At 38.7% G+C, this 15,521-nt stretch overlaps 1 protein-coding gene across 1 annotated transcript in view; it reads left to right on the top strand.

Annotated features, from left to right (window-relative positions):
* Positions 1-15,521, top strand: part of smc5 (structural maintenance of chromosomes 5) — a 74,638-nt gene that overhangs the window by 15,445 nt on the left and 43,672 nt on the right. The window contains exons 5-7 of the mRNA XM_034172296.1: positions 11,446-11,580; positions 11,657-11,797; positions 11,879-12,040. Of these exons, the coding sequence (XP_034028187.1) occupies positions 11,446-11,580; positions 11,657-11,797; positions 11,879-12,040 (438 nt within the window). The remainder of the gene's footprint in view (positions 1-11,445; positions 11,581-11,656; positions 11,798-11,878; positions 12,041-15,521) is intronic.

Raw genomic sequence — 15,521 nt, 5'->3', positions numbered from 1 at the left:
ACCCTCGCTGCATTTTGGTCACTATTCAATGTAATTGACTCAGTGTTTGATCCGACGGGTATGCACCTTTCGTGTAACATCATCAAGATGACTAAACCAAGAAGTGAAAGAGGAAAGAAGCTTGAAAAACCTAACAATGAGAGCGATACCGAACCACCTGCGCTAGCCGAGGACCCTGAGCTAACTTCTGCTATAGCTAGCAAGTTGGACGATGAGGAACCGACAGACATCCTCTCGGCCATTCGCGGCTTACAAAATAGGATGGATGAGAGATTCAACACACTCGAGGCCTCTCTATCGGCTACCCGGGCGTCCGTGGTGAGTCTGGGTGCCCGGGTTCAAGATGTTGAGAAGGCTGGCTGTGACTACGAGCGACGTATTGACGCTGGTTGAGAATGCTCTTGACACGCTTTGAGCTGAAAACGAAAGGCTGGGTCATAAAGTGGTGGACTTAGAAGCTCGTTTCAGGAGACAAAATATCAAGATAGTGGGAATTCCTGAAAAAAATGGAGAAAGGTCAGATGGAAATGTTTTTGTCTAAGTTCCTCCCTGAGCTGCTTGGTGCAGACAAGTTTGAAAAGCCAATAAAAGTAGACCGAGCGCACCGGCTGGGTGCTCGCGTACCTGGAGAGGGTGAGCGTCCGCGCATAATCATCGCTCATCTGCATCACTATTTCATCAAGGAGAAGATATTGCGGCTGGCACGTGAGGCATTCCTGCTCCACTACAACGACAAGCCGATCTTCATCTTTCCAGATCTCCCAGCCGAGGTGGTGAGGCAGCGCCAGGTCTTTGGGGATGTGCGTAAGCGTCTAATGGCTCGCGGCGCACGGTGTGGATTCATCTATCCAGCTTGTCTCCATGTGTCTTTTGGATCTACTGTTAAAGTATTCTCTTCGCTGCACGACGCGGAGGTCTACGCGGGCACTCTGGAAGAAGGCTGATCTGTTAAGCTTGGTGTTTCGGAGGTGTGTTCTCAGGATTAAAGGTGACTTTTTTGGTACTTTCTTTGGACATTCGTTCTTATCCAGATGGCTCGGAGGGGCTCTATAGCGCGGTTGTTCCATCTATCCCTACGTGACTATGTGGGCTATGCATTCTCACTTTGTTTGGGAAAGTGGGAAGGAGGGAGGGGGGTATATGTTTATATGTTTTTATGTGTTCTTTTATTTTTGTGCTTCTTTAATGCATAGTTAACACTGCAATTTTCTTTTTGTGGGTTTATCCCTGAGTCATTAACACAGCAAGGTGGTTTTAAGTTTATCAGTTGGAATGTGCATGGTCTGGGACGTGTTGAAAAGAGCTAAAGTTTTTTCGCATTTAAAATCATTATCTGCTAACATAGTTTACCTTCAAGAAATACACATTAGACCATCTAAAGAGCAATTGCTTAAATACAGCTGGGCTAACCAGATTTTCCAATCTACCTTTTCAAGCAACGCGAGAGGGGTGGCAATTTTGATTAAAAGGACTGTACCTTTCAGGCATATTTCCACTGTCAAAGACCCGAATGGTCGTTTCCTTTTGGTAACCGGCTATATTCACTCATTTCATGTCATTTTTAAATGTTTATGGCCCCAACTATGACAATCCCTCTTTTTTTCGTAAAATACTCAAAATGATTCCCAATCTGTCCGAGACCCATGTGATATTTGGTGGAGACTTTAATTGTGTGCTAGATGCACATTTAGATAAATCCTCTCAAATTTCTCATGTGATGGCCTCTTCAATTCAACTGAAAACTTTAATGAGTGTGAACAACTTGGTTGATATATGGAGATTATGTAATCCTACAGTAAGGGACTATTCATATTTTTCACAAGTACACAAATCTTACTCTAGAATAGACTATTTGTTGCTAGATTCCAAATTGTTACCCTATGTAATCTCCACTAAATATCACAATATTATTATTTCAGATCACTCCCCAACTTCAATAGTTTTAGATTTACGCTTTTCTAAGCAGGCATATAACTGGCGGTTTAATCCACATCTTTTGACTGAAAAATCTTTTCCACAGTTTATTGCGGATAAAATCTTAGAATTTATAGAGTCCAGTGATAAAAATGATGTGTCTGACTCGGTGCTGTGGGAGACTTTTAAAGTAGTGTTAAGAGGGCATATTATATCATTTGAAGTTTCTTTAAAGAAGAGACATCAACAGCGTTTGCTAGATATAGAAGCTAAGCTAGCAGAGCTTGAACAAGCACATAAGGCCTCTCCTGGCTCAACTGTCCTGCAGGATATCCTGATTTTAAAATATGAGTATAATTCCATTCTATCAACCAAAGTAAGTGAACAACTCATCAGAATTAAACAAAAGCATTTTGAGCTTGGTGAGAAACCCCATAATCTTCTTTCACGACAATTGAGAGGAATCCAATCTAACAGGGCAATACATAAATACATGACTATTGTAATTCATTATTATCAGGTTGTCCTAAAAGTTCCCTGAAAAGCCTTCAGTTAATTCAAAATGCTGCAGCTAGAGTACTGACGGGGACTAGAAGGAGAGAGCATATCTCACCCATATTGGCCTCTCTTCATTGGCTTCCTGTTAATTCTAGAATAGAATTTAAAATTCTTCTTCTTACTTATAAGGTTTTGAATAATCAGGTCCCTTCTTATCTTAGGGACCTCATAGTACCATATCACCCCAATAGAGCGCTTTGCTCTCAGACTGCAGGCTTACTTGTAGTTCCTAGGGTTTGTAAGAGTAGAATGGGAGGCAGAGCCTTCAGCTTTCAGGCTCTTCTCCTGTGGAACCAGCTCCCAATTCGGATCAGGGAGACAGACACCCTCTCTACTTTTAAGATTAGACTTAAAACTTTCCTTTTTGCTAAAGCTTATAGTTAGGGCTGGATCAGGTGACCCTGAACCATCCCTTAGTTATGCTGCTATAGACTTAGACTGCTGGGGGGTTCCCATGATGCACTGAGTGTTTCTTTCTCTTTTTGCTCTGTATGCACCACTCTGCATTTAATCATTAGTGATTGATCTCTGCTCCCCTCCACAGCATGTCTTTTTCCTGGTTCTCTCCCTCAGCCCCAACCAGTCCCAGCAGAGGACTGCCCCTCCCTGAGCCTGGTTCTGCTGGAGGTTTCTTCCTGTTAAAAGGGAGTTTTTCCTTCCCACTGTCGCCAAGTGCTTGCTCACAGGGGATCGTTTTGACCATTGGGGTTTTTCCGTAATTATTGTATAGCCTTGCCTTACAATATAAAGCGCCTTGGGGCAACTGTTTGTTGTGATTTGGCGCTATATAAATAAAATTGATTGATTGATTGATAAAATAAAATCTAAATCTGGGGAAATTATAATAGACCCTAAAGCTATTAATGACAGATTTAAAGAGTATTATGAAGAAATCTACAGGTCAAAATCCAAAGGAGGCATTTCAGCCTGGCTAGACAAGTGGGATCTCCCAATTTTAAATGATGCATCACGTAATGCTTTGAATGCTGAAATCACCATTCAGGAAATAGTATCAGCAATTAAATCCATTCCCAATGGCAAGGCTGCAGGTCAGGATGGCTTTGGCATTGAAATTTACAAATAAAATGCTGAAAAAATTGCCCCTTTGTTACTTAGGATGTTTAAGCATTCATTTCAAACTAAGGAATTCCCAAGAACATTATATAATGCCAACATTTTATTATTACTGAAGGAAGGGAAGGATGAAATGGAACCTTCATCCTACTGCCCCATTTCCTTATTAAATACCGATTTGAAAATATTTACTAAGTTATTGGCAAATAGATTAAATAACCACATTAGCTCAATCATTCATTCTGATCAGACTGGGTTTGTACCTAATAGGTTTTCTTTTTTTAACATTAGGAGATTAATGAACATCATGTATCATCGACATTGGCATACTCAAAAAGTCGCAGCTTTATGTTTAGACGCAGAAAAGGCGTTTGATCAGGTGGAATGGGCCTATATGGTGGTAGTATTAGAAAGATTTGGTCTGGGTGACCAGTTTATCTCCTGGGTGAAGTTATTATATAGGCATCCATCAGCTTCCATTTTTATTAACCAAGAACGATCAGCACCTTTCCCTTTGCATCAGGGCACTCGTCAGGGTTGTCCCCTAAGCCCCCTGCTTTTTGTAATTGCAATTGAGCCCCTCGCCATAGCGATTAGGAACAGTCCCTCCGTTATCCCAGTCCAGTTAGGTAGAGTTGATCATTCCATATCACTGTATGCTGATGATGTGGTTATCTTTTTATCTAATCCTGAAAGCTCAGTTCCAGCTTTATTAGAATTGGTAAAATCTTTTGGGGAAATTTCTGGCTATACCATTAATTGGTAGAAAAGTGAATTTATGGTTCTGGGGACTGATCTTGACGTAGATTTTTTAGAAAATCTCCATTTTAAAAAAACAGACCAGTTAAAATATCTACATTACTATTTACTATTCAACATTACTATTGGGCGGCACTCTGCCGCACGTTGGTCTACTGGCAAACGGAGTACACATTGGACTCAGTGCCTGACATTCCTCCTTGGGTGGCCATTGAAAGTGAAGAGGTTGAAAATAGTTCTCTCCCTGCCCTCCTTTTTTCACCTCCTAGTCCAAATGTTAAGGTGCACAATTTTGTTGTCTCAAACTGTATAAAAATGCTCAGTCAAATTAGGAAAAAATATTCCTTACCAAATACAAATATTCATTCACCGATATCACGTAACCACACTTTCCCCCCATCCTTGTTAGATGCCTCATTGATAATTGGAAGGAAAAGGGAATTGTTTCTCTTAGGGATTTATATGTTGCTAGACAGTTTGCCTCCTTTGCTCAACTAGAAGATAAGTTCTCTCTGCCTGCAACGCATTTTTTTTCAATATCTGCAAGTTAGGAACTTTGTTCGTTAGAATACCCCTGAATTCGAGTCCTTACCTGAGGAGGTGCCAATTTATAAGCTTCTCTCGAGTTCACCTGAATCCAAAAAGTTGGTGTCTGGGTTTGTTAATCTCTTTTTAGTTCAGTGTAACTCTTTACCCTTGAAAAATGCATGGGAAGGGGAGCTGGGCTTACAGATAGAGGACGAGGAATGGGAGGAGAGTGTGAACAAAATCTGGTCCTGCTCTATAAATGCAAGGCATCAATTAATTCAGTTTAAAATTTTGCACAGGCTGCACTACTCTAAGACTACATTGCACAAAATTTTTCCTTCCACCTCTCCTTTATGTGACCGTTGTAAATGTGCGGAGAGCTCTCTGACCCATTTATTTTGGTCTTGCACAAAACTGCATAATTTTTGGCTGGATGTTTTTCAGTGGTTTGAAGGTATATATGAGTGCTGTTTAACCCCAGATCCCAAAGTAGCATTGTTTGGGTTATCTCGATCTCTTCTGTGCCTCAGCTCCTCTGAACGATACACAATTGAATATGGTATGATTATAGCAAAAAAGATTATATTAACTTTATGGAAAACTGATACGGTACCCCAATTCAAAATGTGGTTGTCTGAAATCATAAACATCTTGCATATGGAAAAGATCCGGTATTCCCTTCAGAATAAAGCGTGTAAATTTATCAAGATTTGGCAACCTTTTCTGGACTATTTAGGAAAACATAGAACTGTTTCATAGCAGCTGTTCAAGATGCCACTGAAAAATATGCATATATGTTCATATTTCTCTGTCTTAAGAGAAAAAACGTGTAGCAGTGTAACAGTGTTGGTCCTTTTTTTGTGTGTGTGTATATGTGTATGCGATTTGATTTCTGTCGCTTTGTTTGTTCGTTTGTTTGGTATACTTGACAGGAACGTTTGGGGGTTCCTTACTGTTCAGTTGTTATTACTGTTTGTTCACCTTGTATATAAATTTGCAAAACTTTAATAAATACATTTGGTAAAAAAAAAAAAAAAAAAAAGATTGGGACCTGATTGACTATAGCTTAATACAAATTATGTTTAAAGTAAAAATAACCTTTTACAACATGTCCAGGACCTGCTCAAAATGAGGGACTCCAGTTGTAATTTGCAAGGAACATTATTTCAAAAACCGAAGATTCGAACTACAGTAAAAAGTCATGTTTCTTTTAAAGGTGTTAATATTTGGAATTTGTGCCCAGATAACAAAGTCGCTCAGTAACTTGGTTGGCTTCAAAAGGCTCTTCAAAAAATCATTTAATTACTTGTTATAGCATGATGAATTAGGTTTATTGATTTTCGTTTGGTTTTTTGGGTTTGTGCATGCATTGCTGTTTGTGTTTTGAAATCTTAGTTTAGTGATTACTTTAAATTTTTTTGTTATCATGGGTGTGTATCTATCTATCTATATATATATATATATATATATATATATATATATATATATATATATATATATATATATATATATATATATATATTATATATATATATATATATATATATATATATATATATATATATATATATATATATATATATAGTATATACAACCCCTGGCAAAAATTATGGAATCACCGGCCTCGGAGGATGTTCATTCAGTTGTTTAATTATGTAGAAAAAAAGCAGATCACAGACATGACACAAAACTAAAGTAATTTCAAATGGCAACTTTCTGGCTTTAAGAAACACTATAAGAAATCAGGAAAAAAAATTGTGGCAGTCAGTAACGGTTACTTTTTCAGTCCAAGCAGAGGGAAAAAAATATGGAATCACTCAGTTCTGAGGAAAAAATTATGGAATCATGAAAAACAAAAGAACGCTACAACACATCACTAGTATTTTGTTGCACCACCTCTGGATTTTATAACGGCTTGCCGTCTCTGAGGCATGGACTTAATGAGTGACAAACAGTACTCTTCATCAATCTGGCTCCAACTTTCTCTGATTGCTGTTGCCAGATCAGCTTTGCAGGTTGGAGCCTTGTCATGGACCATTTTCTTCAACTTCCACCAAAGATTTTCAATTGGATTAAGATCCGGACTATTTGCAGGCCATGACATTGACCCTATGTGTCTTTTTGCAAGGAATGTTTTCACAGTTTTTGCTCTATGGCAAGATGCATTATCATCTTGAAAAATGATTTCATCATCCCCAAACATCCTTTCAATTGATGGGATAAGAAAAGTGTCCAAAATATCAACGTAAACTTGTGCATTTATTGATATTTATTGATTGTAATGACAGCCATCTCCCCAGTGCCTTTACCTGACATGCAGCCCCATATCATCAATGACTGTGGAAATTTACATGTTCTCTTCAGGCAGTCATCTTTATAAATCTCATTGGAACGGCACCAAACAAAAGTTCCAGCATCATCACTTTGCCCAATGCAGATTTGAGATTCATCACTGAATATGACTTTCATCCAGTCATCCACAGTCCACGATTGCTTTTCCTTAGCCCATTGTAACCTTGTTTTTTTCTGTTTAGGTGTTAATGATTGTTGGGTATTTTCTCCTCCAAACATTCTTAAAACCTTGATAAGACAAACAGAGTCAAGAAACACCAGTGAGACAGAAAGTCAAATTTATCTTGCACGGAGTGCAGTCAGGCTGTACACCAAGGCTACACTAAAGTCTGGCCTGCGCTCCCGCTCTTTTTATTAGAGAAGCCCTCACCACATCATAAAACTTGTCCTAAGGGTGGGGGGGACGACGCAAGACAAGTTTCTTCCCGTAACATAAACACATACGTCAATAAGTGCAGCTGTAAGGAAAAACAGTTTCTTTCTTTAATCTTATCGTCGAAGGTCAGCACATCCCGTTCGTCTGTTGCAGTTATCAGCTGTTCTGCATCTGCCTGGAGTGTCCTGTTCTTCACACTAAGCATCACATCACAACAGTCAAAACAACCTCCAGTTCTTTTACTCCCACTTCAGCCTGACCCCATCATGCTTCACTCCCAGTCGTTAGCGGCTACAAAAACAAAGTTGTATAATAATAATAAGTACATCCAGCTCTTCATTCCCAGTTCAGATTGACCCCAGCATGCTAAAACAAGGTTGAATAACAAGTACATTCTCAGGGTTACGTTAAGACAGGTGCTAAACAGCACAACAACGTTTTCATGAGAAAGAAGACAAAGGTACAAATGTTTAACAGTGATAACATATATACAAAATCTTTAACAATGATGGCTTTTGTTTAGCTTTTCTGTATGTAAATCCCATTTCCCATGTAAATTTCCATTTGCGGTTTCTTACAGTTCGGTCACAGACGTAGACTCCAGTTTCCTCCCATTCGTTCCTCATTTGTTTTGTTGTGCATTTTCGATTTTTGAGACATATTGCTTTAAGTTTTCTGTCTTGACGCCTTGATGTCTTCCTTGGTCTACCAGTATGTTTGCCTTTAACAACCTTCCCATGTTGTTTGTATTTGGTCCAGAGTTTAGACACAGCTGACTGTGAACAACCAACATCTTTTGCAACATTGCGTGATGATTTACCCTCTTTTAAGAGTTTGATAATCCTCTCCTTTGTTTCATTTGACATCTCTTGTGTTGGAGCCATGATTCATGTCAGTCCACTTGGTGCAACAGCTCTCCAAGGTGTGATCACTCCTTTTTAGATGCAGACTAACGAGCAGGTGTTGATGCAGGTGTTAATTTTGGGGATGAAAATTTACAGGGTGATTCCATACTTTATTCCTCAGAATTGAGTGAGTACATATTTTTTTTCCCTCTGCTTGGTCTAAAAAAGTAACTGTTACTGACTGCCACAATTTTTTTTCTTGATTTCTTATAGTGTTTCTTAAAGCCAGAAAGTTGCCATTTGAAATGACTTTAGTTTTGTGTCATGTCTGTGATCTGCTTTTTTTTCTACAAAATTAAACAAATGAATGAACATCCTCCAAGGCCGGTGATTCCATAATTTTTGCCAGGGGTTTTATATATATATATATATATATATATATATATATATTTTTTTTTTTCCATTTGGTTAAAGGGGTGGGCGTTTATAAGCTTTTGCTTCTGCCCACAACCTTTCAGTCACATGGGCGCTTTGTCAGATTGTTTTCTGTGTTTTTGCTGTGAGGTTAATTTGTCATTTTGGTTTGTGTGTGCTGCATTCATTCATTCATTCATTCATTCACCTCTGCCAAGTAGCTAATGTTTTCAGTGGTTTTTGTTTCTGTTTGCAGGACTCCACCAAAAACTACTGAATCACTTTTTTTTCTTGAAACTTGGTGAAAGGGTGGGGTATGGACTAGTTATGGACCAAGACCAAAAAACGGTTACCAAATGTTCTGGACTATAAGATGCAGGGTTTTGTTTTGTTTTTTTGTTTTTTTCTAAGTTTTTTGATGGCCCTGTGACCTATATTTTGAAGGGATTTGTATATCGTCCTGGGACCCAACCTGTTCATTTATGTCATCTGTAGTGGACAAAAAAAGTGAAGTTGAATGACACTTTTTTCCTTGGATCTCAGGAGGAAATGTAAAAATGCTGCATTATCATCTCTGGCTACATAATGACACTGTACATGTGTGACAAGCTGCTCCTGTATTCACACACACACGCACACACATATATATATATATATATATATATATATATATATATATATATATCTCTCGCACCCTCTTGCACCACGTCACATATTGGACTTTGAACTTTTACTGGTACCAGACCCGGTCACACCAATGCTCAAATGTGGCTTTCAAACGCATTTGGCCCCTTGACATTTCACGCGTTTTGCTCTTGAATAAGGATGGAGAGTAACCTTCATACTATATTTCACTTTGTGGCACAGCCAGAACAGTAATGAGAACAGTGAGGCTAGGGTAAGGCTAACTATAATGTTTTGATAATGTATCAGCCTTTTACAACATTTAATTACATTTAGTGAAGTTAATGCAAATATTTCAGTCTGAATAGACATTTTCTTCTATTCAGTGGTGACAAGAAACAGTTTACTCGATTAGCAATTCACAGTTAGCATCTGCTTGCTAATTTGGTGTTCACATTATAAATTTAATAATGCGCTAATTAAATTAATTTTGCTTCTTTTTGCATGAAGCAGTAGCACCACATTTCAAAAATAAATGTGACTTATAGGCCAGTGTGACGTACATGTTTTTTCCTCTTCATGACCTATTTTTGGACAGATGCAACTAATAATCTGGTGTGACATGTAGTCTGTTACAATACGTTAACTTTTGGAGTGGATGCAGGTATTCTCTTCCTTACTTTAACATTGCAAGCTAGGGAATTTTTGAATGTTTCATTTGACTGCAAAAAAGTGAATGACACTTTTTTCCTTGGATCTCAGGAGGAAATGTAAAAATACTGCATTATCATCTCTGGCCACATAATGACACTGTACATGTGTGACAAGCTGCTCCTGTATTCATATATATATATATATATATATATATATATATATATATATATATATATATTCATCTCTCGCACCCTCTTGCGCCACGTCACATATTGGACTTTGAACTTTTACTGGTACCAGACCCGGTCACACCAATGCTCACATGTGGCTTTTAAACGCATTTGGCCCCTTGACATTTCACGCGTTTTGCTCTTGAATAAAGGTGGAGAGTAACCTTCATACTATATTTCACTTATTTGCACTTTGTGGCACAGCCAGAACAGTAATGAGAACAGTGAGGCTAGGGTAAGGCTAACTATAATGTTTTGATAATGTATCAGCCTTTTACAACATTTAATTACATTTAGTGAAGTTAATGCAAATTTTCAGTCTGAATAGACATTTTCTTCTGTTCAGTGGTGACAAGAAACAGTTTACTCTATTAGCAATTCACAGCATCTGCTTGCTAATTTGGTGTTCACATTATAAATTTAATAATGCGCTAATTAAATTAATTTTGCTTCTTTTTGTGTGAAGCAGTAGCACCACATTTCAAAAATAAATGTGACTTATAGGCCATGTACATGTTTTTTCCTCTTCATGACCTATTTTTGGACAGATGCAACTAATAATTTGGTGTAACATGTAGTCTATTACAATACGTTAACTTTTGGAGTGGATGCAGGTATTCTCTTCCTTACTTTAACATTGCAAGCTAGGGAATTTTTGAATGTGTTTGTGAATTTCTCAAGTGACACTGACAATTAAAAGATAAATAAAATCTGGCATATAGTGCAAATATAGAAATTATTTCTTGAGAAATTAACAAAAATGCTGTCTGTCAGTGTTAAAGTGGTGGAAAACAACAAATCCTGGACATGCTCCCTTATTCAGATCCACTCCAACAGTTATGGTAATTGTTTTTTCTTTGGCTCATATTCAACCCTTTCACCAAGTTACAACAAAAGTGGCTCAGTAGGTTTTGCATAATCCTGCTAGCATTTATCTCTAATAGTACAGAAATATGTGTGAAATGTGTGCTTTCTGAGCACCCCAGGTGTTTTTATTATTATTATTATTATTATTGTTTTTTTAAGTAAAACTGATCATTCTCTGTACTGAAGCTTTACTTGTATATTGACTCACTGTATATGTCTCATTTTCTTGTGAATATTTTTGTTGCTACAGGAGAAAGTTGGTGAGTTTGCTAAAATGTCTAAAATTGAGTTGCTGGAGGCCACAGAGAAGTCAGTTGGACCACCAGAGATGTATGCGTACCACTGTGAACTAAAGAACTTTCGCAATAAAGAACGAGAGCTGGAGGTAGGCACACAGTTCAGATGGCTATGCTCAGCAGGTTAGAGTTCTTCAGAGTTGCCTGTGGTTTGTTTCCCACTAGAATGTCTTGAAGGAGAAGGCTAACTTCTTGGAGAAGGCCAAACAGAGGCATGAGAGGAACAAGCTCGATGTGAACCGATACTATGAAAAGAAGAGGCACCTGGATGTGATTGAGTTGCTTGAAAAGAAGAAACCATGGGTGGTGAGTGGAACAAGAGCAGTAAAAAAAAGCAAAACAAAACAAGCCACCTGCATCATTATCTTTGTTTCCCTCTGGTGCCAGGAGTATGAGACCACTCGCCAGGAGTTAGAAGGTGTGAAAAGGGAGCGAGATGATGCCAAGAAACAGCTCTTGGCTTTGAAGCAGGCCCAGGCGCCCATGCTGCAAAGGATCCAGGAGATTGACAATTTGCTGAAGCCTACTGAGGCGCAAATCAAAAACAAGGTCAGAACGCAAAGGTTGGATTCCTTCCTGTCCAGTGTACAGTACCACCTTTGAGAGAGAGGGACACACACACATACACACACACACACACACACACACACACACATCAGCCTACGTATTAGGTTTCAGTGATAATTGTGTATGTGTAGCAAGAGACGAGTTCCTCTGAAAAGCAATTGGATATTTGTGAGGGTGCCACTTGACTTTTGAACAGCATAATACTGTCAGTGGTATCACATATTGTGCAGTAAATGCAAACACGTGAATTTAGCTGAATAAGTTGCATTTTGCCAGTTCCTCATTGGTTGAGCACACTTGATCTGAAGTCACTGGATTTTTGTGTTAGATTTTGGGAAGAAGAGGAAGACATAAGCCCCATTTCCACCAAGCTGTCCGGGTTGGTATGGCATGCTCTTTATGCATTTCCACATCCAGATTCAGGAATGGGTACCAAAATAACCAACCCGTACCATACCACGTTTTTGGCACTCTTTGGTTAGGGTCTCAAAATAATGGAAAGATAACAAAAGGAAAACGCTAACCCACTGCTGTCCATTGATTGGATCAGCAGCTAAAGTGAAAGCTGCAGTCCTCACGAGACCATTCATATAGTTGAGACTGTTTGAAATATTAAAACCATTCACACATTAAATAAATATTAAAGTCTTAAGCTTACCTAATATGTCATTTCAGTCAAATTCATCATCAAAGCCTGACAAAAACTTATCCACATAAAGTTTGGAAATACTTTAATTCCTTGTCGTGGCTGAAGAAACGCAGTGTTTTTAAAATGTCCCTCTGTGTTTGTCTGCTCTGGGTGCGTTTCTCAGCCTGAACCAAAGGACGCTGGCACTTTGTCCCACAACAAGAAAATTAACATTTTAAAAGTTAAATGTCACAGCACCACATTAATTCACATCAGCATTTACCACGCAATGAAAATAAATTCCATGATCTGCCAAGACAAAAATTAAATGAAATTTAAAAATGTTAAATTACACTGTGTGGACTCTGTGTTGAAGGGGCAAGGCCACGCGACAGCGTACACACTCAGTGACGTGTATGTCGACTATGGCTGCCACAAACAATTATTTTGATCACCGACTAGTCACCGATTATTTGGATCATACGTAAATTGTGGCTTATCGCACCAGGATGCAGCTGTTATTTGGACAAGGATCTCATGTAGGGCTGAAACGATTACTTGAATAAATCGATTACAAAAAATGTTCGAGGCAAATTCTGTGCCTCGAAGCTTTGTTTAACATTGTAGTACATATGCCAGGCCTGTGTGTGATGCTGTAACATCCCCAGAAAAAGAAACAAAAGAAGACTAGAGCATGCACACAGGCTGTGTAAGAGCTAATAATTTAGCACTGAAAGCTACTGCTTTCCAATGCAACACAAAGTAACATAAAGCCTTTTAAGAGAAAGAGGGCCCACACTGATCATCTGAAATAGACTTAATGCACATTTAAAGCGAAACAGTGTGTTGTCTATTTTTAAAAAACATACAGTCTGCTCAATGTGGTGAGTGACTATTGACCTGACTTATTGTCCCTCTCTGCCTGGTGGGCGGGGCTCTCAGCAGTAGTTCACTCTTTCTTCTGTGTTTTTCTCAAACTCGCACTGAGCATTTCGCTTTTTAATTTTCACTTTTTTGGCCAACACACAACGCTTCACAAACACGATAACCTTAAATAAAAAAACAAAACAAAACAGTGACTGAGGCTTGCATGTTCAATCTCCAGCTGAAATACATCTGCTCAATCGCAGAGAAAGAGGGATTAAAAAAAATTTTCACGTAGGGACCCAGTCCGCCAACTTTTTAAAAAATAACACTCAAAATGGTTAAATTTTACAAGTTGGGGAAGAAAAAAACAACAGAAAGCCACATCCCATCGTCATTTCAGCAAAATGTCAAGACTTTGGCACAGCGACATTATGCTGTTGCTTAGGGAGAGCCCTGGACTATTGGTGTTGTTTAAAAACACAGAAGTACTTTTTATCCGATTACTCGAATAATCGATAGAGTACTTGATTACTAAAATAGTCGATAGCTGCAGCCAGAGTCTCATGTCAGTCACCAACATGTTAAAGATTGTTTCAGTCAGGATATTTGCTTGCCGAGGTGTGCATGTTGTTGGCTTGGTAACAAAGTCCGTTGAAGTGGAACATTTTTTAGCGCTGTAACGTAGCATTATAAAACATTAGTGTTATCACATTTCCTGATTAAACATGACATCACTGTTATATAATGTTAAAGCAAACATATAACATATGTGTGCTAAGACCAATGAAATAGACATCGTTAATGTTTGCAGCTATCAACATACAGTGAGGAAAATAAGTATTTGAACACCCTGTGATTTTGCAAGTTCTCCCACTTAGAAATCATGGAGGGGTCTGAAATTTTCATCTTAGGTGCATGTCCACTGAGAGAGACATAATCTAAAAAAAAAAAAAAATCCGGAAATCACAATGTATGATTTTTTAAATAATTTATTTGTATGTTACTGCTGCAAATAAGTATTTGACCCCCTACCAACCAGCAAGACTTCTGGCTCACACAGACCTGTTAATTTTTCTTGAAGAAGTCCTCTTATTCTGCACTCTTTACCTGTATTAATTGCACCTGTTTGAACTTGTTACTGGTATAAAAGACACCTGTTCACACACTCAGTCAATCACACTCCAACCTGTCCAGCATAGCCAAGACCAAAGAGCTGTCTAAGGACACCAGAGACAAAACTGTAGACCTGCACAAAGCTGGGATGGACTACAGGACAACAGGCAAGCAGTTTGGTAGAAGACAACAACTGTTATGATTATTTATTACACTCAACAAAAATATAAATGCAACACTTTTGGTTTTGCTCCCATTTTGTATGAGATGAACTCAAAGATCTAAAACTTTTTCCACATACACAATATCACCATTTCCCTCAAATATTGTTCACAAACCAGTCTAAATCTGTGATAGTGAGCACTTCTCCTTTGCTGAGATAATCCATCCCACCTCACAGGTGTGCCATATCAAGATGCTGATTAGACACCATGATTAGTGCACAGGTGTGCCTTAGACTGCCCACAATAAAAGGCCACTCTGAAAGGTGCAGTTTTGTTTTATGGGGGGGATACCAGTCAGTATCTGGTGTGACCACCATTTGCCTCATGCAGTGCAACACATTTCCTTCGCATAGAGTTGATCAGGTTGTCAATTGTGGCCTGTGGAATGTTGGTCCACTCCTCTTCAATGGCTGTGCGAAGTTGCTGGATATTGGCAGGAACTGGTACATGCTGTCATATATGCCGGTCCAGAGCATCCCAAACATGCTCAGTGGGTGACATGTCCGGTGAGTATGCCGGCCATGCAAGAACTGGGACATTTTCAGCTTCCAAGAATTGTGTACAGATCCTTGCAACATGGGGCCGTGCATTATCCTGCTGCAACATGAGGTGATGTTCTTGGATGTATGGC

The sequence above is a fragment of the Thalassophryne amazonica genome, chromosome 6 (genome assembly GCF_902500255.1).
Source record: "Thalassophryne amazonica chromosome 6, fThaAma1.1, whole genome shotgun sequence".
Lineage (NCBI taxonomy): Eukaryota > Metazoa > Chordata > Actinopteri > Batrachoidiformes > Batrachoididae > Thalassophryne > Thalassophryne amazonica.
This window is presented reverse-complemented; position numbering and strand designations above follow the sequence as displayed.